The sequence below is a fragment of the Pseudopipra pipra genome, chromosome 2 (genome assembly GCF_036250125.1).
Source record: "Pseudopipra pipra isolate bDixPip1 chromosome 2, bDixPip1.hap1, whole genome shotgun sequence".
Taxonomy (NCBI): Eukaryota; Metazoa; Chordata; class Aves; order Passeriformes; family Pipridae; genus Pseudopipra; species Pseudopipra pipra.
In genome coordinates, this window is record NC_087550.1 from 61546374 (window position 1) to 61571072 (window position 24699).

At 41.4% G+C, this 24699-nt stretch overlaps 1 protein-coding gene across 1 annotated transcript; it reads right to left on the reverse strand.

Moving 5' to 3' along the window:
- Positions 1-355: 355 nt before the first annotated feature.
- On the reverse strand, positions 356-24446 carry RUBCNL (rubicon like autophagy enhancer). Its single transcript, XM_064645719.1, has 16 exons — positions 24371-24446; positions 23663-23771; positions 21585-21693; positions 17656-18324; positions 13311-13396; positions 10010-10217; positions 9025-9129; positions 6916-6958; positions 6426-6558; positions 5862-6007; positions 5003-5067; positions 3751-3989; positions 2943-3004; positions 1526-1679; positions 1316-1406; positions 356-838 (listed from the first exon to the last, which is right to left on the reverse strand). The coding sequence occupies exons 2-16, from the start codon at positions 23732-23734 to the stop codon at positions 726-728; spliced, it is 2295 nt and encodes a 764-aa protein (XP_064501789.1). The 5' UTR covers positions 23735-23771; positions 24371-24446; the 3' UTR covers positions 356-725.
- Between the last annotated feature and the right edge of the window lie 253 nt (positions 24447-24699).

The window sequence follows — 24699 nt, forward strand, 5'->3', positions numbered from 1 at the left end:
TTCAAGTCTGTTTCACCCATGACAGTAGTTGGTAAGTGATATCCCTGTCTGTATCCTGACCTGTGAGCTCTTCCATCTTGTTTTCTCCCTCTGTCCTCTGGAGGAATGGGGGTGAGAGAGCAGCTGAGTGAACACCTAGCAGTAGGCCAAGGTCAACCCACCACAAGCTGCTGAATAGATCTGTTTAAAAAAAGCTTAAAATCCACTGGTTCACATTAAGCATTTGCCATAACAATTCCAGATCAGCATCTGCCTAAAACTTGTAGACAAGCCTTTTCTATTTATTGTAGAGCTTTTCAGAGAATGATTTTGTACATTACCACTTTTTCCCCATTTCCAAAATCTGACACAGATAACGATTTCGAATGCTCATTTACTATCTGTACATTATTTGCAGAATTACAGAGATGAACCATTTTTCTATGAAAAAAATATAATATTAAAAATCTTACATACAAAGACAAAACATAGCAACAAAAGGCTGCCCACAGAATTAACATCCAGTCTTTCTGTCACCAGTTAGGATGAAATTCCTTTCAGGTGAGTTTTCAATGAGGATATTAAAGTTGTTGTTTGGTTTTTGTTTAGCCTCCCCTCCCCCCCCCATAAAGGAGACATGCATTAAAAACAGTAATGTCTAAAACAACATTATTTAGTTTTTAGTCATGCATTTGAAGATTTGGCTTTGAGCATCTTCTGAAGTTAGCAGTCAGAGGAATTCAGTTTCACTGAAGTACCAGTGACGGAGTTTCTGAAAGTGTCCTCCGAGCTGAGATCCGCAGACATCTGGGGCAGCCTCCAGATCTGAAGCATGCTTTGTGAAAGCATGTTTTGCACTCTGTTTATACATACAGAATAGCATTCAGGAAAAAAAAAAAAAAACAAAAAAAAATTAAACAATAGCTGTGTTCCTTGAATGACGTTCTATCAAATACATACAAGCACAAAAGTAAACAGAAGCAGTGCAAGGCCAGGACAACAACCACCACTGCAACAATTTACAATGAATGTGGGTAAGATCTGATAAAACAGTTCTCTCTCATGCCCAGACCCAAAATAACAGCCTACCCCCGGGGGCATAATCATGTTCAGGCAAATCCCTGGTCTTGCTCTCTGAATTCACTGATGCAAAACAGCTGCCAGAGGCTGATTTTCAAAGATACATGCTGTCCACGGTTTCCCAATCCACATCCAGGTTTTCAAATATACATGCTTTCAGTGAAGCTAGTTCTCAAAGTTTAAAATAAGTCCAAACAGTTTTATGCACCAAAATTCCGCCAAGGAAGAAAGTAAAAACATTCACTCTGGAACATACCTGTGCACCTTTTACATTTGGCAGTCTGATACGGAAAGAGGAGGTCTGCGCTCTGACAGAATTCACAGATAAACCCCTTCGCTTGACAGAGCTACAACGACAGCAAAAGGGTTGAATTTAAATCTAAGAAAAAATTATATGAGAAAGGCAGCAGGGATATTCCTCATACTAGCAGCTGCAAGGACATTAAAAGCCCTAGCTTTTCCTTACCTCACAGCCATCTACATGGGAGATAGAGCTCTTCAGAATATCTTTAAGAAGGGGCAGTAACTGCCCTCGTTTGATCTTCACTAAATCATCCAGTGAGAAGAGATGCAGCCCATCTGTCAGATGGCTGGGGACCTGTTCAAATTCTTTCAGTACACTGTAAAGAGAAATGGAACCCAATTCAAGCTACAAAAAGTTGTTTTTCAAGTATATTTCAAGAATAAGCCTCTTTCACTTCTCTGGTCACACAGGAGTTATACAAGGCAAGTTCATGCTAAATCCTACCTCCCCTCCCAATCTGAGATCACTTTAACAAAAACTGGGGTTTGGGATTTAGAATAAACTGTCTGCTTTACATGTGCATTCCTCAGGCATTGGAGTTGCCATACACAGTTATCCCAGCAATTCTTAAATAACATGTAAAGGGTTCTCTCCTACCTCAGGAACAGTAGGTAAAATCCCATATAGTATCTAATACAATAAGCTAGGCTTATTTATTTTCTTTTGCAAAGAGAAAATTGATGAGTTTTATCCTATGTAGGTCACCACTGGGTGAAACTGTGCTTGTACTGAGTGGGTGAATGCTGAAAATACAGCTCCTGCTTTTAAAATACCACTGATGTAGATATAGGTACAGTGAGAATTCTAATGCTTATTTCTATAATGGAATCACAGGTGGTTGATCAGAAGAGAGACATAAAAATACATTTCTTCTTAATTTTGGTGACTAACACATAATTGATGCATAAAAGAGGCTTATATCAAAGAGAGAACAGAACCTACTTACAAAGCTTATTTTGCTTAAGTCTGTTTTTAAAAAGGTCAGCAATTCTGCAGTGAAGGTCTTATTACTCACATGTCTACGTATTAGTTAAGCCCATAGTTTGGGAAGGTGAACACCACAAATTTGCAGCAACAAGCAAGGTCATGTTTTGGTCTTTATCGCTTTTGGTTACTACTTTCATTTGAATAAGTTTACAGAAAAAACTGAATTTAGCATTATGACAGAGTCTTGGAAGAAATGTTTAAACCCTCGAGGAACACATCTGTTAACTTAAAAAAAATCTAATTTTTTTTTTTAAAGATAAATATTCTCAGAGAGATAAGTATCTTTGACCTTTTAAGAATGAGTGAGAACTTAAGAGAGATGGAGCAGGAAAAAAACATACACCAAATTAAAATCATTCAACATCTAAACCCAAATGTCTTTAGCCACAAGAAACAGAAAGCTACTACATAGAACCTGTACTTCACTCAATATCTGCAGTGCAATAGAAGGCAACTTTGTTATTAGAATTTTCTCTAATGATCACATTAAGTTATTTAAAACTAGACTCTAATGTCACTAGAGAAGAAGGCTCTATAAGCACCTCATGTACATTTTACTGAGCTATTTTTCACGCACAATCACGGTCCATACCTTTCACCAAACCTGCAGGTTTTCAAAAGCTTTTTCAAGTGAAAAAGCTGTTCTTGGGCCTCCTAAAAGATGAAGGAGAAAAGACAATCAATTTTTTAAATTAAAAGCAATTGCATTTATATATTCATAAATGAGAAACACCATTGAGTCAGCAACCCTTGCAACTACATCAAACCATACCTAAAAATAGGAACTTCACATTTAGCATAGAATTAAACAACTGGATTTTCTAATGCACAGAAAACCAAGGCAGGCAAAGGCTGTTTTTATTTCCCAACAAGTAAGCAAGTCCTAATGCTACAAATGACTCCATGTCTGCACATCAAGATGCTAGACCCAAACCTGTGTAAGAACAGGTAAGTGTCTCCTCAGCCAAGAAGGGAGCACATGGCTACTTGTAATATTCAGTAGAACACCCTTTCTCAAGCTGTAGGAGGTACAGCCCTTAGAGCCAAAGCTGTTTTTTCCAATGGCCCACAAAATTAAGGAGTTATTCAAAACTTCAGAACTTCACAACAGCTGAAAACTAGGTAGAGGTAAATATTTACTGTTGGAGCCCAACTCTCCTTCATGAACTGAAACTGCAAACCAATAAGGAGACACATCTCAAAGACAACAAGACAGACCTCTGGCATAATCTTCATCTGAGGTTAAGGAGAACAAGTCCCAGAAGCAGTGATGGGACAAGCAAGAGAAACCAACTCTCCTCCTTCACACATACATACAGAGCAACGGACATCCTCCCCTAAGGAGTTTTTCCCAAAAGTCTCTGACCCATAAATTCCTAATAAAAAAAGGCTGCACTTACCCTCACTCTGTCCATTTCTTTACTTTTTGTGTAGAGGGTTTTGTTAATACAGGACACATTGAAAATTGGTTGCTGCCATATGCTGTCCAGTAGGTGTTTGGAGAAGTTGCATACATAGTATTTTTTGAAGTCCCATTTTGAAAGTATTCGGGCAGGAATAGAAGACTGGGCATAGCTGTGGCAGCAGTCACAAAAGTATTTTCCCAGGTAGTCACAATAGCGGAGTCTCCTGATATATTCTGCAAGTAGACAGGAATTAAATTGTGACTATTTCTAAAATGGGAAATTTAGATTCAGAAATTTTATGGGACATACCTCTTGTTTGTATGCCTATTCTGTCTTAATAACTCCAATCTACTGGAGCGAGGGGAAAGGTATTTTTTAAAGTAGGGTATTTTATTATTGTGGTAAACACATGCACAAGCTCTGAACTTTGCATTAGAACAGAAAGTTTTCCTCATTTCCACATTTGTTGAACTGATTATAATTATCACCATGAGATCTTAAAGAAACTATTGTTGCTTACCCATGAAAGAGACACATGATGAAATACAAAACAAAAAACCGCCACCAATATTGGAGTCACATTTGTATAATAGTTTTTCATATAAATAGTTTTTCATATAAAGAGTTTTGTGGGTTTTTCCCAGCTATTACAGCATCTCAGACTTGCTTGAATTAATGTGCTGCCATAGATTGTTGATACTTTACAGGCCAAATGCTGCTCTCGTGAGCTGACCCAGAACAAGTCTTGGTCGCCACTTCAAAGATTTCTTAGGTAAGGTCTGTTTGTCAGATCTGTAAATAATTGTGCTTTTGACCAGTTCTCACAAAGTATCACAAATAAAAAATTAAAAAGACACCCCAAAAGAGCAAAGCCACACATTCCATAAGCTTGCATAAAGTCTCTGGCACAGAGAAAGAATTATTGAAAGAAACAATTGGAAGATGTAAAACCAGCATTTTCCAGCGTGGAAGCTTGATTTTTTTAACAGTTTTTCCTGTTTTGTTGTTGACTGTCATGAATTTTTATTGTGTATGAGAAGGACATCTATCAAGTATTGTATTCTGTCCACAATGAGAAACTCCAGACACTGGAAAGATCCCACTGTCTGTTTTACTATTGCAGGCACATCCAACAATGAGATTTTTCTTCTAGCTCAGATAATTTTACAATTGTGGTACAATTATGGTCTGATTACTAGTAATGTACTCAGTAGGGGTTTTTTTTTCTGCTTTTGGTAATACTTACTGCTTTCTATCGGGGTTCCGCAACCAACACACGTGAAGTTTTGAGCAGCCACCACTGCATCTCTCCTGTGTACAGAGCCAAACAGTTAGACCTTTCAGCATTCAAAATACAGTTTTAGTTAACTTTCTTCCAAAGTACAAAAGAGCTACACTGGCACCAATGAAAATGCCCCAACTTAGGAGCTGAGTCCTACTCCTCCACATGAAGAAGGGGGGTTCTGTAAGGAGATGCAGATTATTACTTTAGTGGGAGACTGTCTATGCTCTTCTGTGGAGAATATATAATCAAATACAGCTTGCTGAAAGAATTAAATTATTTTACATTTCTTAAGATGGCATCAGTATCAAGTGGTTAGGAGAGGGGAAAGTCCATATCTGCAACTGAAAAAGCAAACAAACCTGCAGCAACACAAGGATTAGCCAGTTTGCCTTCTGTGTGCACTTTACAGCACTTCATGCAGAGTGAGACAGCAATTTCCCCAAACATGACCTGTTTTCCTCCCCACTTTCTGAAAACCTACTATCCATAAAATATTAGCAGGAAAGTGGGGAAAGTCAAGAATATTCTTCAGGTAGTGTCATAAAATGAAATTTTTAGGAGCCATCGAAGTATGCTGCCACTCTAACATCAAATGGTATGTGCATTATCACATGCAGAAGTGCACATGCCATGTTAATCAGGACATGTCAACAGAGAGAAAAAGATGGCATCTGCTTTCTATTGAGGCTGGTGACAGATACTGCAGAAGTTTGTGCCATGCAGTAGCTCTAACCTTAGGATCTCTTAGTCACCCAAGCTCCTTCCATCAACTTCCCCCCTGCTATACTAAATGATAGTGCTCAGATCCCTCAAAACTTACTTGACTGAAGGATGAATATTAAATATAATCTGCGATCTTGGTGGGGACCAGCCAGAAGATCCTCTTAATTTGGATATGATCTTTATTTCTTCAGCCAGATTCAAACTGGACTCAAGTTCTCTTGGAATCTCTTCTTTCAGCACAGACTATTGGGAAAGATAAACTTGTGAACACAACCAGCCCATCAGCTGGACATACGTTAAATGCTATGGGAGATGTTTATCTCTCTTTATACTCGAGGATTTTAAAGTTCAGTTTTCACCTGCATGTAGTCCACCCTTAGTTAAACTCCCTCATATCAGTCCCAGAAGAAAGCACATTCTGATTGTTCATAACTCCATGTCTTAAATATATTGAAAATTTCTGGAGAAAGGAGACATTTTCTAAAAATTTATCTAAAGCGAAGCAATAAACTGTAAGCACTCATCTATATTTGTTTGGGTTTGGTTTTTTTTTTTTTTTAAATTTAGCTTCCCCCTTTTGCTAGCAGTGAAGCAGCTGCAGTGAGAAAATGATTATTTGGGGAACTGAATAAAGAGCTTGTTGTTTTCAGATCAGACTCACTCTCTGCTTAGATGAGCTCAGGCAACCAGACAGCTGAACTACAGAGTCTGTCTGCAACCAGTATTTTCTGAAAGCTCTGCACAACTCCTGGGCTGTTGCTTCAGCAGAATTGCTGCCTGGTTCAAAAGATGATCTGAAAGTTAAGGAATACAGTTAGTGAAAAATAGCAGCATGTCATCAGCATCTCCAGTGCCTCTTCTACATCCCTGAAAAGTTTTCTCCCATCCCGTCATTTCTACCCTCTTTCTTTGATACACCCAGGCCCTTGAAGAGCCACAGACACCACCCTCCAGCAAGACCCGGGGACGAGAGAAACACTCTGCTAAGCCAAGCACCAGAGACATTTGCTGTCAAGCAGCATTCCTTCCCCTTCTTTGGAAGGGCCAACTTTAACACTCCTACACCTTTCCCTGCCCCAGCCAGAAAAACCACCAGAAAGCTGCTCCAGCAGAAAACATAGTGCTACCGGGTTTGTATTAGAGATACACACCTTTTATCTGGAGTGACAGACAGATTTTCAAGGTCTTCAAGTTCTGTGGTAAAGGAGAAAACATTATCAAGCCATCTAAGAAACAAAGCTTCTGTTACTCAGCACTGTTTTACATCTACCTTCTGTATTACCACAGTCAGTTTCAAATATATTCATCTTTACAACACCCCTGCTGGATGCAGGAAATAGCCTCAATCCTAGTTGTAAAACAGGCATAAGGAGTCTTATCTCCTCTGCATATCTCTGACATCTGTAAATGAAGAAGACTCCCTAACACCTACACATCCTAATATCACCATCAGCTTCCCTTCAAGAGCAGAAGTCCTAAGGACAGAAAGTGCCTGCTGGTCAAGGTCCAGCCAGAAGGCACTTGAGGTAAGTAATAATATACAGAGCCAAGAGAGTGCACACTAATTTTCTTGGACACTGACAGATACTTGGAGACACGGATCACAAACTTACCAGCTAATGCTATAAACAAGTTAGTAACAGGTGAGATGAATGGAATTAAAGCACACACTTCTTCATTATGTTTATACACACAATATGCTTATACCAACAAGGTATTGGTAGCATTAGTTTCAGCCATTCTTATTGCTCTCAAGGCAAACGTTTTCCCATTCATACATCTCTAAGTAGCACTTGCTACTAGGAATGGAGTTTTGAGAGCTAGTTCTTCATTCTTTGATCAGGGAAAGAAGAGGTGAAAAAATAAATCTCTAAAACCAAAGAGAGCAATAAACCCCCTATTTTTTATCAGGAAAAAATAAAAGAGGTTAAATGTTGTGCAGGCTCTTTTAAGGGTTTCCGTTTCTGTATGTGTTAAACCCAGAAGCTAACCATAGAAAAATCAGGATGTCCTGATGAGAAGCAAAACATGTGACGATAAGGGAACAGAGACATTCTGCTCTAGTCCCGAAGCAGAGGAAGGGCTGCCAACAACCTAGTCAACCTGTTTAATCAGGAAATTATCATATCCTAAATTCTCTTGAACAATGTTTCTATAGGTGGCTGAGGCTGTGCCAGTTTCACATTTTTCTCACCTATATTCCTTGGGTTTAATCCTTAGTCATAACTTCAGTCCCTGTGTTGGGTTTGCATGGCAAAATTTTGGTAGAGGGGGGCTTCTGGGATGGCTTCTTTGAGAAGCTGCCAGATGTTTCCCCTATGTCTGACAGAGCCAATGCCAGCCAGTTCCAAGATGAACCCACTGCTGGACAAACCTGAGCCCATGAGCCATAGTGATAGCATCTCTAGACATAATAGAGTTAAGATGGGGGGAAAAAACCTGCACAGTTGCAGCTGCAGAGAGGTGTGACAACGTGAGAGGAACAGTTCTGCAGACACTAAGGTCAGTGAAGAAGGAAGGGCAGGAGGTGCTCCAGGAGCTAGAGTAGAGATTCCCCTGCAGCCCATGGTGCAGACCATGGTGAGGCAGCTGTGCCCCTGCAGCCCATGAAGTCCATGGGGGAGCAGAGACCCACCTGCAGCCTGTGGAGGAGCCCACTCTGGGGCAGATGGATGTCTGAAGGAGGCTGCAACCCAGAGGGAAGCCCATGCTGTAGCAGGCTCCTGGCAGGACCCGTGGGAAGCACCAGGAGTTAGAGAAATAGGGAGTTAAGTTTATCCCAGGAAATGGGGGGGAAGGTACTTTGAAATTTGGTTTTATTTCTCATTACCCTACTCTGATTTGATTGGCAATAAAACTAATTTCCCCAAGGTGACTCTGTTTCGCCTGTGACAGTAACTAGTGAGTGATCTCTCCTTTGTCCTGATCTTGACCTACAAGCCTTTCCTTGTATTTTCTGCCCCCTTTCTAGTGGAGGGGGGGAGTGACACAGTGGTTTGGTGGTCACTTGGTATCCAGTCACGGCCAGCCCACCACACGCTCAAATCAGCAAAGACATTCTTTTCTAGAAAGGAAATCCTGCACCAGTCTGGTATTTCTGCATGTGTTTTAATAGGGAACCATGCATACATCGTTGTTTCCATTTTCTCATGTTATTTCTCCTGCAATAACCTCTAGAAAGTCAATGGAATTCCCAAGCAATGGAATAGATTCAGCTGAACAATAAATCTGTTTTTGCAGTTATAATTTTAAAGTCTTACCGATAATTACATATTCATCCTCTGAGTCACTGTGGCAACAAAATCTGGTAACCTCATGATGTGCTGGTAGATGCACTGGGGAGCTGACAGGCAGCAAAGCACAGCCTGTCCAGGAAAAAGACAGTCAGTTAAACTTTTCCAGCATATAAGTATCTAAAATTATATTTACATTTTTCATCAGTTAACAAAACTTTAGCACACAGACTGTATTTATGGAGCAATTTTAATTATTTATTTCTATACATACACAGAGAAAGCCAACTCTTGGGAGTCTGTCATACAGTATATCCTTCAGTTTCTCAGCAAGAAGCTCCAAGTGATAGACCAAAATCTTTTATATTATCAGTGGTCTCTCCCCTTCTCACATGCAAGCACACCATTCATTTTTCCACAGAAGTTACGACATTTAGACTTGAGACTCATGATCCATCACTAAGAGCTGTATTACTCAAGCAACTAAAATCTACTTAAAAAATGTGTGTGCTGACTCAAGAATTACAGTGCCAGGAGCATTTATTATTTGCCTCAAACTATATGTGAATGAATACTCTGGGCAGTTTCATACAAACTAATTGCATAGCCTGATCTGCATACTGCAGAAGCAAGCATAGATTTAAAAAGCCAGGCTGCAAATCCTTAAAAAAAAAAAAAAGGATTTAAGCAGAAAGAAAATTAGCCAACTACAGGCACTCTTTTTGGAGAGTCACGCTTAGTATGTAGCACTTGAACCTTATATTTTCTTTTAAATGTATAAAATAATTTAATTATAATAAATAAAACATAGATGTGAGCATTCAAAAGGAAGTATTTGACCCACAGGAAAAACACTTGTGGTATAATGATCCTTGAGGGGTACAGCTCTCCAGAGAGAAGAGAACAGAGGATTTGATTCCATGCACTGCCCCAATTAATTTAGTATTTTCTTGCACAAAAACAAACGGCAAAGGCTTTCAGACAAGGTTACGTTCTAGACTAAGTAACTTGCCTTCATAACCACTGTCTGAAGAGGCAACAGAAGAGTCAGACTTCTTTACTTCAGGGTAAGAATTTAACTCCGAATCAGTGTGATAGCTGCCATCTGATCCACTTGTTTCTTCCACACCCCAGGACTCTGCTTGTTGACTTAAGATATTACATTTCATTTTTTCTAGTGATGCTATAATCATATCTGCAACAAAGAAGTGTGCGTTTTCCTGGACACAAGAATGGAATGCTCATTACTACCCAGCATATTTGATATTTACTTAAGATGAACTGAAATATATACTCTCCCCCTGCACTTTTTCAACTCCGTAAATAAAAATGCAAACCTATCTCACCTTTCATTTAAACACATAAAAAAACCACCCCAAGGGAAATTCAGAGACAACACGCAAAAGTCAACTGCCCAGATAATTGTCTCGCCCTTGATTAAAACATAACATTTACTTTTATCTTACCCATCTATTAGATAAAAATAAACTTCATTACATGACTAACTGATGAATATGTATGCATTTTAGGAGCACAGTCTTCTAGTTACACTGCATTATTTAGTATGCAAGTGTGAGTCCATGTAACCTATTTAATATGATTTAATTTCCAGTAAAGGTGTACAAGCAGTTTTGCGCACATGCTAGCTTGGAGGGGGCCAGAAGTGGCAAGTTTTGGAGGGACTGCAGATCTTCAGGCAGTGGATAGTACAGGAGCTAGTAAAATGCTTTCATGGGTTAGAGTTGAGGCAGTGAAGTAGGGAATATGCAGTGAGATAGCTTACATGGTCAACTCAATGCTACATAGAAAGTCTGTGATAAGGGTAAATGGAAACCTGGCTCCCCTGGGCTTCATACTGCCTTCAACTAAAGGTAGCTGTTTCAAAGTTTCACTTTAGAATGTCCCTTGTCATCTTGCCTGCCTGGTTCACCCATTCTCTAGGAAAACTGAGATCACTGAGACATCGAGACAAACCCAGGTCTCCCTGTCCCAACATCACTGTTGTATCATTTGCTTCCTGTGGGCTAACATCAGCCCCATCTGTGCTACTGCTACTGGCATGGGCACAGCTCCCCAGACCAGCCTCAGCTCAAAAGTGGATGCATCATGGAGAGACAGGTGCACTCAGACACATGGGTGTAAACCAAGAGATGCCCAGAATAGTCTCCCTCTCTCCCCTCAACTGCATTATGCAAACCTAAACTTATTTCTAAAACGTTATGGCAGTATCTAAGGCTAGAGATTCTGAGTGCAAAATAATTAAAGCTTTATAAAAGTGGCTTATGTTCAGAAAATTGTACCACTTGACATCAGTATTTATGACGTACCCTCAACTTGTACGGGAAGCATGAAGAAAGACATCAGTGTTTAGAAATAGCTAAATCTCAAGGAGCACAGCAGACAGCAGTTTTCTTATTGCTCACAGATAAATACATTTAGACAAGATTAGTTTCAACATTAGAGAGCGCCCACCAAGTCCCTGTAGGTGTTTAAAAAGACTTTTATCTTTTCCCTAACACTGATTAACATCACTTGCGTGGTATACAGTTTCTCCAGAGACAACTTTCAATGAACTTCAGGAGTCCAGGAGTTTGCTACATTAGAAAAGAAATAATTAAACAGCTTTTCTTCCTTTTGGGAGATATCTCCTACTTTGAAGATTCAAAAAGTCTCAAGTTAGGGGCTGAGCACAGCCCTATCAGCCTATATCAGCCTATCAGTCCTGCTGATAAAAGCAATTACAAGTGTAAGAGAGAGCTACATTGCAAAAAGCTGGAACAGAATACAAGGACTCCTGTACTCAGCATGACTATCAACTTTCATCTTTGCCTACTGATATCTCCCTCATCCTAGGAAGCAGTCCCAACTCAGCTGTGACACACCAACCTTCTCATTTCTGTTCTCCCCCACTAACATCAACGGAAAGTCCCTCTAAGATTATCTGGCCCATTTCCTTCCTGGCTCACAGCTACAACTTGACTACAACTCTCAGACTTGCAGACACCACACATACCTTAGTTTTCAGTCCTAAAGTTCAAATAAATTATTTAACAACCTAGAAGTATTTTTGCTTGTTTGGGTTTTTTCTGTTCTGTTTTTCTATAAAGGTAGCATTTGGAGCTCATTTGGACTGAGCTCTTACTATCTTTTAACCTGTAATCACATCAGGCCCCAGTCCCCTGCACAGTAGTAGTAGCTGATATGATCTTGACTCACTCAATACTTGTCAGACTGTAGTTTCTAATCCAGATATCTAATCACTGGTCTCCTGGTGACTGAAAGCAAATTACTTTTGTTCTCGTTCCCACATTATAGACAGAAACCTTATCTCCTTTCTGAAACACCTTTCATAAAAAAGCAACATGAAAAGCTAATTCACAAGTTTGTTGGGTTTTGGCATGTGATTTAGTGGGTCGAGGTTTTTTGTTTGAAATGCACCTTAAGGATGCTGAGAGCTTCAAACCAAAAGCAGAACTTGTCACTCCAGTGAAACCAGTGCTGTGTACAAAGATGATTACTTCCTGGGCCCAGGACATGGGACCACTTGCACATCCACAGTCCAACAAAAAAAATCTCCTTTTCTAGGCACATTTTTAAAGCTCTTTTGTATTAAGTCCTACTTGTTGCAATTCATTAACCTCTCTTTTCCCACTATTAATCTTAGGAAAGATTAATATTTAGCACAGAGACTGATGTGTGACAGCATTATCTCCTCATCTTTAGCTCTGTCAACACACCTAAGACTGTTTGGGCCCCTTATTAGAAACCATGAGAAACTTCTTAAATTACTGCAGTTTTTTGAGTTATTGTGCTTATTATTCATACTGTAACTCTTTGACAGCAATCTCACATGGTCATCATAAGCAGACACAAAAAAAACCCCCAGCTTCTCCCATCTTCTGACAGTAAAAGCACAAGGTAAATCCCATCCATATGCACATAACTGCAACAAATTCTACATAACATATTGTAATATAACTTTAAAGTTACTAGAGTAATCCTATTTTTCTCAAGAGATGTGCAGGAAAATAATGGAATGAAAAGTGGAAATGTACGGTGTTCCTAAATAATTCCATTATTTTAAAATAATTAAAATGTTTAATTAAGGGGATTTAGAGTAGAAAATAAATTATAAAATAGGCATGTTACATTTGTAAGTTCACCCACAGAGGGCAAGAAGAGGGAAAATACAGTATTTGTAAAGATTAGTACATCTATCAGGAAGTTCTTTTATTGAGAAACACCTCTTGTCATTTGGTTTTCCCACCATAAAATGGAAAAAACATTATGATGATAGTATTTGTTGTCCTCACCTTCTCCACATCCTCTGGAAGCATGCAGATGTCCTGCAACGAACGATTCAAGGGTATAGCACTTATGTTCAAAGGAGAAGTAGAACCTGTGGGTATAACAAGAACTTTTATTAGTTATTTCTTTCTCTGCAGCTCCCAGGATGTGGATGTGTGCAGAGTGACTTCCAGAAAGCAAAGCAAACTTTCTTTCCCAAACAGAACACTGCTGGGGCTGGAGGTTGTGGTGGAAGTTAAAGAGGAGAGAAATGTGAGGGACACACTGGCATTTAAACTACTTCGGCAACCTGAAGCATAAGCATCAACTATCAGAGAAACGTAGTTTAAACGTCATGCAGTGACAGCACTGCACTCCCACACCAGTCCTCTCTCAGCTACAGCCTAAGCTGCTGGGGACAACCACAGGCAGAACATGAGGCTGGGTTTACAGTGATGCTCTGCAGCTGGCAACACAGCCAGCTGACACTGCGTTCTTCTCGTTCACAATTCCTGGAACAAAAAGAAATCTCACTGCTGTTTGGGCATGCAGAGAGATGCATCAGCCTTAAAAGATTCCCTGTATCACTGCCGTGACTACAGTAAGTTTAGAAAACACTTTGTCGTTATGTTTCCATACTCCAAGGAAATCTCTCTCCTGTTTCCAAATGCAACCCATACTGCATGGTAATAAGTACATTAGCCACAGTACTCCCTGCTTTCCAGAATAGCAGTTTTCTTCTCCTGGCATTCACTGATGAGTGTGGTTGAGCATATGAAACAAAATTAATCTCTTTTTCCCCAATAAGAACTTTTCACTGTGCAGCAGAGTACACATCAGGTTTTTTATAGATGAACCATGGACTGCTTTTTATATGTAAATATATGTATAGCTGTAATATTCTTTCCCAGAAAACTGAAGGTGTGAGATCATGCCCTCAGAAGCATTTGGACAACGCTCTCAGGCACATGATGAGGTTCTTGGAGTGTCCTGAGCAGGGCCAAGAGTTAGACTCGATGATCCTCATAATTCCAACTCAGTGTATTCAATGATTCTATGAATTGTTTTCAAAGCACTCACAGCCACTGGTACAAGATGATAAAAGAAAGATGGAAAGATGATAAAAATAATATATAATGTCTATGAATGTACACACTAATAAGATACGAAAGAAAACAACTGACAGTGACAGGTGTTTACTACCTCTTCTTTCACCTTAAACTCAAGCAATTTCTCTTTCATTCTCATGATGTTTTCAGGATAAAACAGACTGAAAGTAAATGGCCACCACACACAGTATTTAAAGCCTTTGCAGATAGTATGGATTAATCAAAGGCTTTTTATTTTTTAAAAAATGTCATTTTTAAATTTGTTTAAAATTCACAGAAAGGCTAAAGAGGTCCCACAAGATATGATCGCAGTTTATAAAAACTTTTTCTACAACTAAGGGGCACTGACTCTCAGGCCTAGTTTAGATTATTTATAATGCATTATTTATAGAAACCATGTTATGCTGCCCTGAGCATCGATGACATCAGGCTGAAAAGTCAATACTGTGCTTGAGCGTAGCAATGTAGTGGTTTTGTACAGAATTATTAATACCTCCATTGTGTATACCATGAAGGAAAAATGAAAAGCCTGTCAATATGACTTTTCAAAACAGATTTAATGGCCTAATTAGGCTATTTTCATACCTACTTGATGATTCATCTTACTGGATAAGCAATGCTAAAAGCTCTACAGGTTGATAAAAGCCTGCATTCTCATCTGTTAAGATAACAAACACTACTCTCTGAACTAAATCTAATAAGCAGAAATAAGGAAATGAGAAAATTATTCCTTTCTCTTTCAAATATAAGGTACAATTCATCCTAAATGTAATTTTGAAATCTAATGGGAGCTTTCTCTTTTTCACACCTCTTGCATCCCATTTGCGTCTTAAAGCAAAAAGAATGTTAAGTGAGAAGAAGCACAGGAAGGAAGCTGGCTCTGATGCAGAAAAATTATCAGGTTGCCGTTGTGCTCCTGAACATTATTGCCTGGAAGCTGCTGGGGCTGAGGAAAGAGCCCTAAAGAGCCAAAGAAGGAAGTGACCTTGATGTACACAGAGGTCAAAAGCAAGAACAAGCCCTGTGAACTGTCAGTGACACATCAGCCACAACAAAGCCCCCAGAAAACAGCAAACTCAGTCACAAACTCTTCATTAACAATGACAGAGCCTTTTCAGAAGGTTGCGTGAGGCCACAAGAGAATGGCCCTTAAACATATGAACAAGGCCTAACAGAAATCTCCTAGGACCAGCAGAAAAATCTCACTAAACAAAAACATTAAACCCCACTGAAAAAAAATTTATTTATTCTGATTTAAGTTATATTATGTAATTTTCTTACATCTTGTGCATCTGTCACCAATTCTCCTGTGAGAAACCACCTCTGAGATAGCAATAGAAAGGACAGTAAGTCAGGAAATGCTATTGCATAATTCCTTCCTTCAAATTAGGCATTTTGTTTCTTCATTTTGCTATCTGCTTTTCATATCCTCATAGCAACAAGGAATGATGAAATGCAGAAGTTTTCACTTTGCACAGAACAGGCCAGAGTCTAAAGCAGAGAAAGCCCACCACATTATGCAGTGTCTAACAGGATCCTTTACTCATATTTTTAGTAAAATCAAGGATGCTACTTTTTCAGTCACTAGTGGCTGCCACATTCCTCCCTTTGCTTTCTGGAGAGCTAGCAGTGCTACTAACCCAACATAAGCTTGTGGCACGTCCGACTCGTGCCAGAAGATCGAGTCACGCACAATTTATTTGTTCTTACACACGTGCCTCGCAGTCCCCGCTGACCCCAAGAGCCTGGGCTGTGTTTTCCAGACCCAGCTACCCAAACCCGCGTGACTGGCTGCAGCCAGCCCAAACTGCTGGGTGCGGTTTCCTTCTCTCTGACGGGCACTTCTCAAGGGCACTGAGCCAACAAAACACCCAGCAGAAGGAAACAACCATAATCGTCACCATCCTAACTGTTGACGACAGCCTATCCTGGATGACAAAGGTGTAATTATTAAGAGCTCCCAGTCTTGCAATGGCACGTTCCTGTTTGAGTTCTGGCTGCCAACTTGAGACCTTGGAGGAGCTCTGGGTGAATAGCTAGGAAGGATCAGGAACAGTTCCAGTCTAGGACTACTACTGACCAAAGGGAGAAGAAAAAAACCAGAACAGAAACAAAAAAAACAAATGCTAGCCTCTGTCATGTTTATTTCTAACAGAAAGGCAGGATGAGAACTCCCTGCTGTTTGCTTTTATTCCAGTAGAAAAATCAGGCCTCAACTGCAGCATCTTTCTGAGGTTCAGTGTCTGTCATCATAGAATCACAGAATGGTTTGGGTTGGAAGGGACCTTAAAGATTATGTAGTTCCAACCCCCTGCCATGGGCAGGGATGCCACACACTAGATCAGGTTGCTCAGGAACCCCTCCAACCTGGCCTTGAATACTGCCAGGGACAGGGTATCCACAACTTCCTCAGAGAACCTATTTCAGTGCCTCACTCACGGCCAAACCAGCTGCTCCCCTATCCATCTCTGGGGTATGTACCGAAAATTCCCACTGAACAGCTCCTTACAGGCCTGTGCTGCCCTGAGCCCCCTGACACTGCAGGGACAGAAGACACTCTGCTCAGGGGGCACCCTCTGCCAGCAGCCCTCAGCTGGTGTCTCTTTACACACAACACACAGGATATCCGTACGGTTGGAAACTGGTGATGCGTAAAAAGATCCTCTTCTGTCTTGGCTGGGGGTTTGTGTGTCTAAGACCTCAGGTGCACTTGGAAAGGGGAAAAGGAAAAACAGTCCCACTCTGGCACAAGCCTATTTAGTCGTAACAAGAATGGATGTTAATGCCCTGCCTCCAAAACCCCAGAATCCAAGGACTTCCTCTCCTCCAGCTAATGCCAAACACAAGATGACTCAGGGAGCCCACACACACCAGTAAATCACTACCCAGTGCCCCGATTCATGCTCTCTGCTATTCGGAGAAGGGTAACAGTGAAGACAAGACAAAGCTGGTAGAAAGCCCATCCAGTGCATGTTCTACATTGCTCGCAGCTCAGCAATTTTTACATTTTACCAACAGTTGCATATTACAGATGCATTTCTGCATCATGAGAGATGCCTACCACAACCATGAGAGTCTCCTGTTTTACCAAGTTCAACCTTCTGATTCTCCTTGTTTTTTAAGCTTTTTCTTTCTCCTCTCTCTCCTATTTTGAATGACAGCATTTGTCTAATTTGCAATCACCATAAGCAAGGCCCACTTCAATTACAGTTGTCTTTCCTAGTGCAAAAATCTTACAACAAAAATGCACCTGCAAAGTTACCTGTTGGATTGACTGGCTCTGACTGGGGAAGGCCACTGGGAGAACTGCTGTCACTGTTGCTGACGGGCACAGGCTCCAAGGCATCAGGGTATTGCACTAGATCTGCTGGCTTACCAACAGTTGAACTGGAAAGAAACCTTGTCGAAGTCAAGTCTCTTTCAGGGGAAGTATAACATTCTTTTCCAGAATGCACAACAGCCGATGTGACAGTGCCTCCTGTTAACGTCACCTGGGTAAAGCAGTCCTGCTTCAGAGGGGACACATCTGAAAGAGTGAAACCATTCAAGGAGGACGCAGCGGGATCTCCATCAGAGAAACGGGGACAAAAAAAAGTATCCAGCAAAGGTTTGGAGGAATCAGAGTCTGTGTTGTTCCAACACGCCCGGTGCCTTGTAAACCGAATGTCCGTTTGTGTACAGGCAGTGTTGCGATGTGCAGAATCGCTGTCGCTGTCATCGTGGCTATCCCCAGCACTGCTTTCTTCCCACTGCTCCACATCACTGTCCGGATGCTCTGCTCCCTGCATCGTGTTCTGCTCCAGCACCAAAGAGGGCTTCAAACCAGATGCATTTAAAACAGACATGAGAATGTCTTTGATAGCTTCAGCATTGTTTGGATATGATCCAAAACTTCCAGCATGTCCAATCACCGCTGGCCTTGAAGATTCATCTGTTCAGAAGAAGGAAGAAACTAAAAGGTTAAGAAACAGTCCTAAGAAAAGCTTAATATACAATGTGAATAAAATGCACATAAATAAAATTATTTTTGACACAGGCAAGAAGACAGGAAAGAGATGAATTCACTCGGTGCTGCCTCTTCCTACAAGAAAGTTCTTGCTTTCTGTACATGGGAAGCAATTCTGTCATTGATAAGGCTAGGCAATAAAGCAACAGTAAAGTATTCTGCTGTTAGCCAAACACAATTAGTTAAGACTTTAATGGTGACTGATTGTCAGCAAGCTCAAAAACATCACTGTTCTACAAAACAGGATGAGGCACAGTTACTGATACAGGTACTGGTCCTATTGCCAGTAAAAGAGAAGATTACATTATAGCAACACAGATGGAGGATCAATAGAGCAAAAAGAAAAAAAATACCCTTAGTCACAGGGTAATAAAAAGTCAAGTGCTTGTGTGTTTCAGTTCATTCAGACACTCTTTCTCATGAGGAAATGGCTAAAGTAACCTTCAGTCCATTATTTATAGGGGTGGCAACGTGTACATGAACCCATAAAAAACTTAACTGTCACAAGTTCTTTACAATGCCTCTGAAACACTGCCTGTCAAGATCCTGTGTGATCCACTGCAAAACTGTAGTTCAACAGAAAACTGAAAAACTGCTTTTAGTGGCAGATATGGCAACACTAGCAGGGCACAGAAGCACACACTGCAAGCAGTAGCTGTTGAAGAATAAGTTGAAGTCCTGTACCTTGAAGAAAAACGTCTCAAAGGAACTGCCATAATCCAAGTAATTGAGAGATTAGACACGAGGTCTACGTTCAAGAAGGAACCACTGACCGTATCAACACAATGAAGTTAACAACTGTCTCCTTTGGGTAAGATAAGTGGTTGTAAAATTCTAAGAATAGATACGATCAAGAAGAATAACTTCCAGGACAAAGAACTCCTAGCTAGGACCGCAAGGAATGTTAAACACTGCTGGTGAAAAAAGCAGCAAGTCTTGTAGACTGCAGACTTTGTCCAGAGGTTGCTCTCCTTGAACATATCTCAACAGAAAACAGTAAACTTCTGCACAAGTCACTCACCTGGAAGCCAGCATGCACTCAAACAACATAAGAAAGTTTACAAATTAAGGAATCAAAACCAAAACAAACCCCCTCACATCCTTTGGAATAGCAAGTCTATATAAAGACCAGTCCTCAACAAGAAAAAGTTGAAAAAATTGAGAACATCACGTATAAGCTAGAGTGTGAGAGCTGTTAGCAAAGCTATCCTAGTAAAGTCAGATCAAAAACCGCTGAAGAGCATGTCAGTAACTGGGATCAGTCACCTGCCACTTAGGACAGATCTCTTGCAGAAATAGCAGCAAAACTGTGCATTTTACTGGCTGAATCTGCAAAGAAATACCTTCCCAATGTAGCCAGCTATGGCAGTATAAGGGCAGGAATGGGAAAATTAAAACTAGCTGACTTTCAAGCAAACATATTTCAATCTTTTCAGGAAAAGAAAGCTATTTTGGTAATTATTAACATTTCAATTGCACACAAATACCCTAACTTGGGCTGCAAACATCTTTTCCATGCAAAACAAAACATTTAGTGTTAGAATAAAAAAAAAAAATCATTGAATTGCATGGGTTGAAAGGGAATTGAAAGATCACCTAGTTGCAACCCCCCTGCCATGGGCAGGGACACCTTCCACTAGACCAGGTTGCTCAAAGCCCATCCAAGCTGGCCTTCCAAGGATGGGTCATCCACAACTTCTCTGGGCAACCTAATGCAGTGCCTCACCAATTCCCTAGTAAAGAATTTCTTCCTAATATGTAATCTAAATCTACCCTTCCAGTTTACAACTATTTCCCCTTCTGTCACTACATGCTATTGTCCCTCTCCAACATTCTTGTTGGCCCCCTTTAGGTACTGGAAGGTAGCTAGAAGGCTTCTCTGGAGCCTTCTCTTCTCCAGGCTGAACAGCCCCAACCCTCCCAGCCTGTCTTCATAGGAGAGGTGCTCCCACCCTCTGACCATTTTCATGGTCTACTCTGGACTTGCTCCAACAGATCCAAGTTCTTCTTATGTTGTTGGCCCCAAGAGCTGGATGCAGTACTCCAGTTGGGGTCTTACAAGAGCAGTGGGGCAGAATCACCTCCCTTGTCCTGCTGGCCATGCTGCTTTTGATGTAGCTCAGGATACAATTGGGTTTCTGGGCTGCAAGCGCACGCTGCTGGGTCATACTGAGCTTCTCATCAACCAACATCTCAAGTATTTGTCCTCAGGGCTGCTCTCAAACCATTCTCTGCCCAGCCTGTATTTGTGCTCGTGATTGCCCCAACCCAGATGCAGGACCTTAAACTTGGTCGTCCTCAACCTTCATGAGGTCAGCACAGGCCCACCCCTCAAGTCTGCCAAGGTCTCTCTGGATGGCATCCCTTCCCTTCCTGTTGACCACACCACACAGCTTGGTGCCATTTGCAAACAAGCTGAGGGTGTGCTCAATCCCAAAACTGTCTTCAATTCTTCTGCTCTGCTCTCCTATCACAAAGCCACTCCAGCAGTCTTTCCATCCCCTTTCCTCCTTTGTCATCTCCACTTCTCTAGCATCATGGTACATCTCTAGTACTAATCATACAACCATGCTGACTAAATCTGCTAAATCCTAGTTCTCAGTGGATTATAAGAGAAAAAAGAACACGTTTTAAAAATTTAATTTGTTCTTCTGCTCTGCGAATCTTAAAAAAAAAAACCAACACCACAGAAACAAAACAAACAAAAAACTAAGCCAACCAAACAAGAAATAAAAAAAACAACCCGAACCCAAACACCCTATTTTAAGGTACTATCAGAAATAAATTAGTTCCAATTAAAAAAAAAATCTCAAAATCAGTTTTGTAACTGATACTCATGTAATTATAATAATCTGTTAAAATCTGAGAAACTATTTCCTGAATGAACAAGAAGTTAACCTTCCAAGGATCATCTGAACAGTTCAAGTATTTTACTCATGAGCACACAAAGTGTCAATGTAAGTAAAATGGCGAGACTGCCATTTAAAAGACAAAAAGCACTCATACTTTCAAATTGTATAATATATTTTGACATTGTACAACCCTCAAAGCCAATAAACAAGCAACCCTCTTCAGTCAGACTATAGTTGTTTAGTACACCCAAACACTGATAGCTTTTGTTACCACTACAAGCACCAGCAAAACTCCCCCCCAGGAGGCATTTTAGAACTAACTGGCTGGCATACCTGAGAGAACGGAGATTTGAGGTGTTGGAGCAAGGCAGCTAATCCTCGCTGAGGGATTTGAAGAACACGCTGACTCAGTGAAAGCCACTTTTAGGCTTTCGTGGTTTAACTAGAACAAGAACACAGAGGCAGACAATTTCGTTATAAAACAACAGCACTCTGCTAACGATAAGCTCGGTCTCACGCTCATCCCAGCAGGAAAAACACTGTTCTGATGCCTGCCGACAGTCACCTAACCACTCCCTGCATTTCTGGCTGTCTGACAATCTCCCCAGAAGCATGCACTGAAGAGCGCTGGCATCTCAGCTCTGCATCTCTCATTTCACTCCAGAAGGCAGGTGACCAAAGAAACTCTCCACAGTAGGAGGATTAAACACGTGTATAAGGCATATATAAGACAAAATGCTGAATCGGAAGTCTGCGATTCTGCCAAAACAACAGCAATGAAGTAGAAAAGAACTGAAGGAACCACCAATCTGTATCTGGAAGCATGGGCCTATTTAGATGTATACAAGGTATAAGCTAAATCTATGAGGCCCCAACTCCATGAACATCCGATCCACGTGCTACTTGATGTCCCAGCTCTAAAAACTGGGAGGAAGCGTGGTCATGTCATCTAATTTGATAGAATACACTATGTGTGGTTCACATCAGCAAGGTGGCTGACCCAGCATAAAGAAGCACCACAGATAAATAATACTCAACCTGGCATACAGCCTGGTTTTATTTGGTCAGTATAAGCTGACCAAAACTTTGAACTGACTGAACAGGTTTGTACCAGATCAGCACTTCACTTTCTGCAGTCGTGATGCTTCCAATTCAGTATTTTTACCACCAAAGCTGGATTTACCATACTGTCAAACCACTGCAAACTGAATCAGGGAAGCAGTTTAGTGCAGATACTGAGGAGCTAATTCCAACAAAGGAGTAAGATGCACACAGCAAAGCAAAATGTTTCCTCCATAAGCTCACAAATTCCTTGTGAGGGCCACACATTTGCCTCCTCCCCATCCACTACCTCAAGTATGTCAGGGCCCTTAAGAGCACATCACAGAAGCCTGGGAAATCAAAGGGATGCCCTGCTCTGACATGCACATTATTAAAAGGCACTTCACCAAGGAGTATCTCATGCCTTCTCCCCACATCAGTGAGAAGTCTCCATATAAAGGCATCCCCAGGATTCCTGTCACCCTCCTCTGCACCCCGTGAAAAGGAAGTTAAAGGTGTGCTGTTCTTTGCTGCCTGTTTCATTGACCTTTACACTCCCTATATGGAAAAGTGAGGTGACTCAGAGTGCAGACCTCATCCAGATACTCCTCAGACCCACAGAAAGCAGAAGAAATTAAAACCCACATAGAAATTCTCTTTTAACTGAAGAATAACGTTTCAGGTCAAAAATAGTATGCTGAATTTAAAATATTTAGCATTTGATTATGCCAGTGCTTAGAAAAATACTCTTTTCAGTATCCAGTGGTGTTCTTCCCCTTCTTTTGAGAAACCAGCATGTAAGCACGCTTTATACACAACATATTGTCAATATTACTGAACAAAGTAGGAACTATTTTTAATTACTTCTATTAAGTTAAAAAAATTGTTAGCAATATCAGCAATTAACAGACTCTACCTCTTAGGATGCAAGTATCCCAACTGCCTGATACCAGCGTAAATGGGAGTACTTTATCAGTAAACATAACTATTAAGAGTGGTAAGTTCTAAGATTTTTATCTCTTTTTAAACAACCCTCACATGTCTTTGGTCTTATCAGATGCAACAAGTGTTCTGTGAATTCAGATAAAATATTTCCATTTACTTTCATGATGTTACAATTTGAACAACATTGGGAGTGAGCGCCCTTAGTTATCAAACAATTACCACACAACTTCATAGCATAAAAGAAGTCAGCCTTTCCCCCCTCGATACTGGGACAGTATTTCCCAAGTTAAGTCTGTAATGAAACCTCCAGCATTTTAAAAATAAAGTATTTACTACAACCACTGACAACTAAAAGCTGTTTTTTGAAACAAGTCCCCCCAGCCATCGAGCAAACTGAGCCACCACTGAGAGCTCCCTTGCCTCACCTTTTCAGAGCAGGGGTGCTTGAAGACTTCTGGTCTGCTGTAGCTGGCGAGTGCTACTGCATGGAGAGACATGATGGGAGAGCTTTCATTTTTTGGAGCTGTTAAGTACCTGGAAGTAATAGAGAAATCATTACAGCCACGACCACGTTATCCGCGGTTCTCCATCTGTTTTGCAGACTCCACAGTTAATATTCCGAACTGTTTTCCGTCTTGACTTGGCATGCTTATAAGCTTACCGAAAAGCAGAGCTCAGCAACAATGGAAATGTGCTAAAAAAGGCCTAACTTAGAGGTTTGGAGGTTTGTTGTTTTCTGCGGTTTTTTTTACACAACAAAACAGGAACGCCTACCACATGCATAAGACGAAGCTAGTGATCTGTAGTACCCCGCAATTGGCTGCAAAAGGAAGAAGAGAAGGAGCCGGCTGGGCAGCAGCGAAGCCCCCGTGCTCCGGCTCCGCAGCAGAGGCTGCTCCCCCCACCCCCGGTGCCGGGCAGGGCAAGGCACCAGTGATGGAAACAACCTGGCGTTGTCCCCGGCACGCACGGGAGGGCTCAGCCTGCCGCACCGCTCTGGGCAGCGCTTCATCCGGAGGGAGACACCGAAACATCCCGCGGCCCCAACCAGACACGCCATGCTCCCCGCAAGGCACCGACTGCCCGTCCATCCGTCCGTCTCCGGCTCCCCATTCCCGGGTTCCCGCTCCCACCTGCAGCCGCAGCACCCGGCTCCCTCCTGCCCTCCGAGGAACCGCCGAGGCACTGCGCGGATGCTGCCGATGCCACCGCCACCGCCTGCCCACTCGCCGTCCCTCCCACCCTCGGCCCGCCGGCCCGCCGGCCCGCCTACCCTCCCTCCCTCTCTCTGTCTGCCCTCCCTCCCGAGGCGGAGCCCAAACCAAACAACTCCGAACAAATCTAAACAACAAAGACTGTTTTCGAAGGGCGGCGCTGAGTTCTGCTCTTGTCTGGTTTGGAGAAAAAGGAGGCTGAGGGTTGACCTTCGTTGCTCTCTGCAACTTCCCGAGGAGGGGAAGTG

Coding starts and splice junctions, on each gene's coding strand:
- RUBCNL (XM_064645719.1), bottom strand. CDS start 23,734: ATGTCTCTCCATGCAGTAGCACTCGCCAGCTACAGCAGACCAGAAGTC. Junction 18,325..21,584: donor TCAAATCTCCGTTCTCTCAG/GTATGCCAGCCA, acceptor TCTTCTGAACAG/ATGAATCTTCAAGGCCAGCG. Junction 839..1,315: donor CAAATGTAAAAGGTGCACAG/GTATGTTCCAGA, acceptor ATGTATAAACAG/AGTGCAAAACATGCTTTCAC.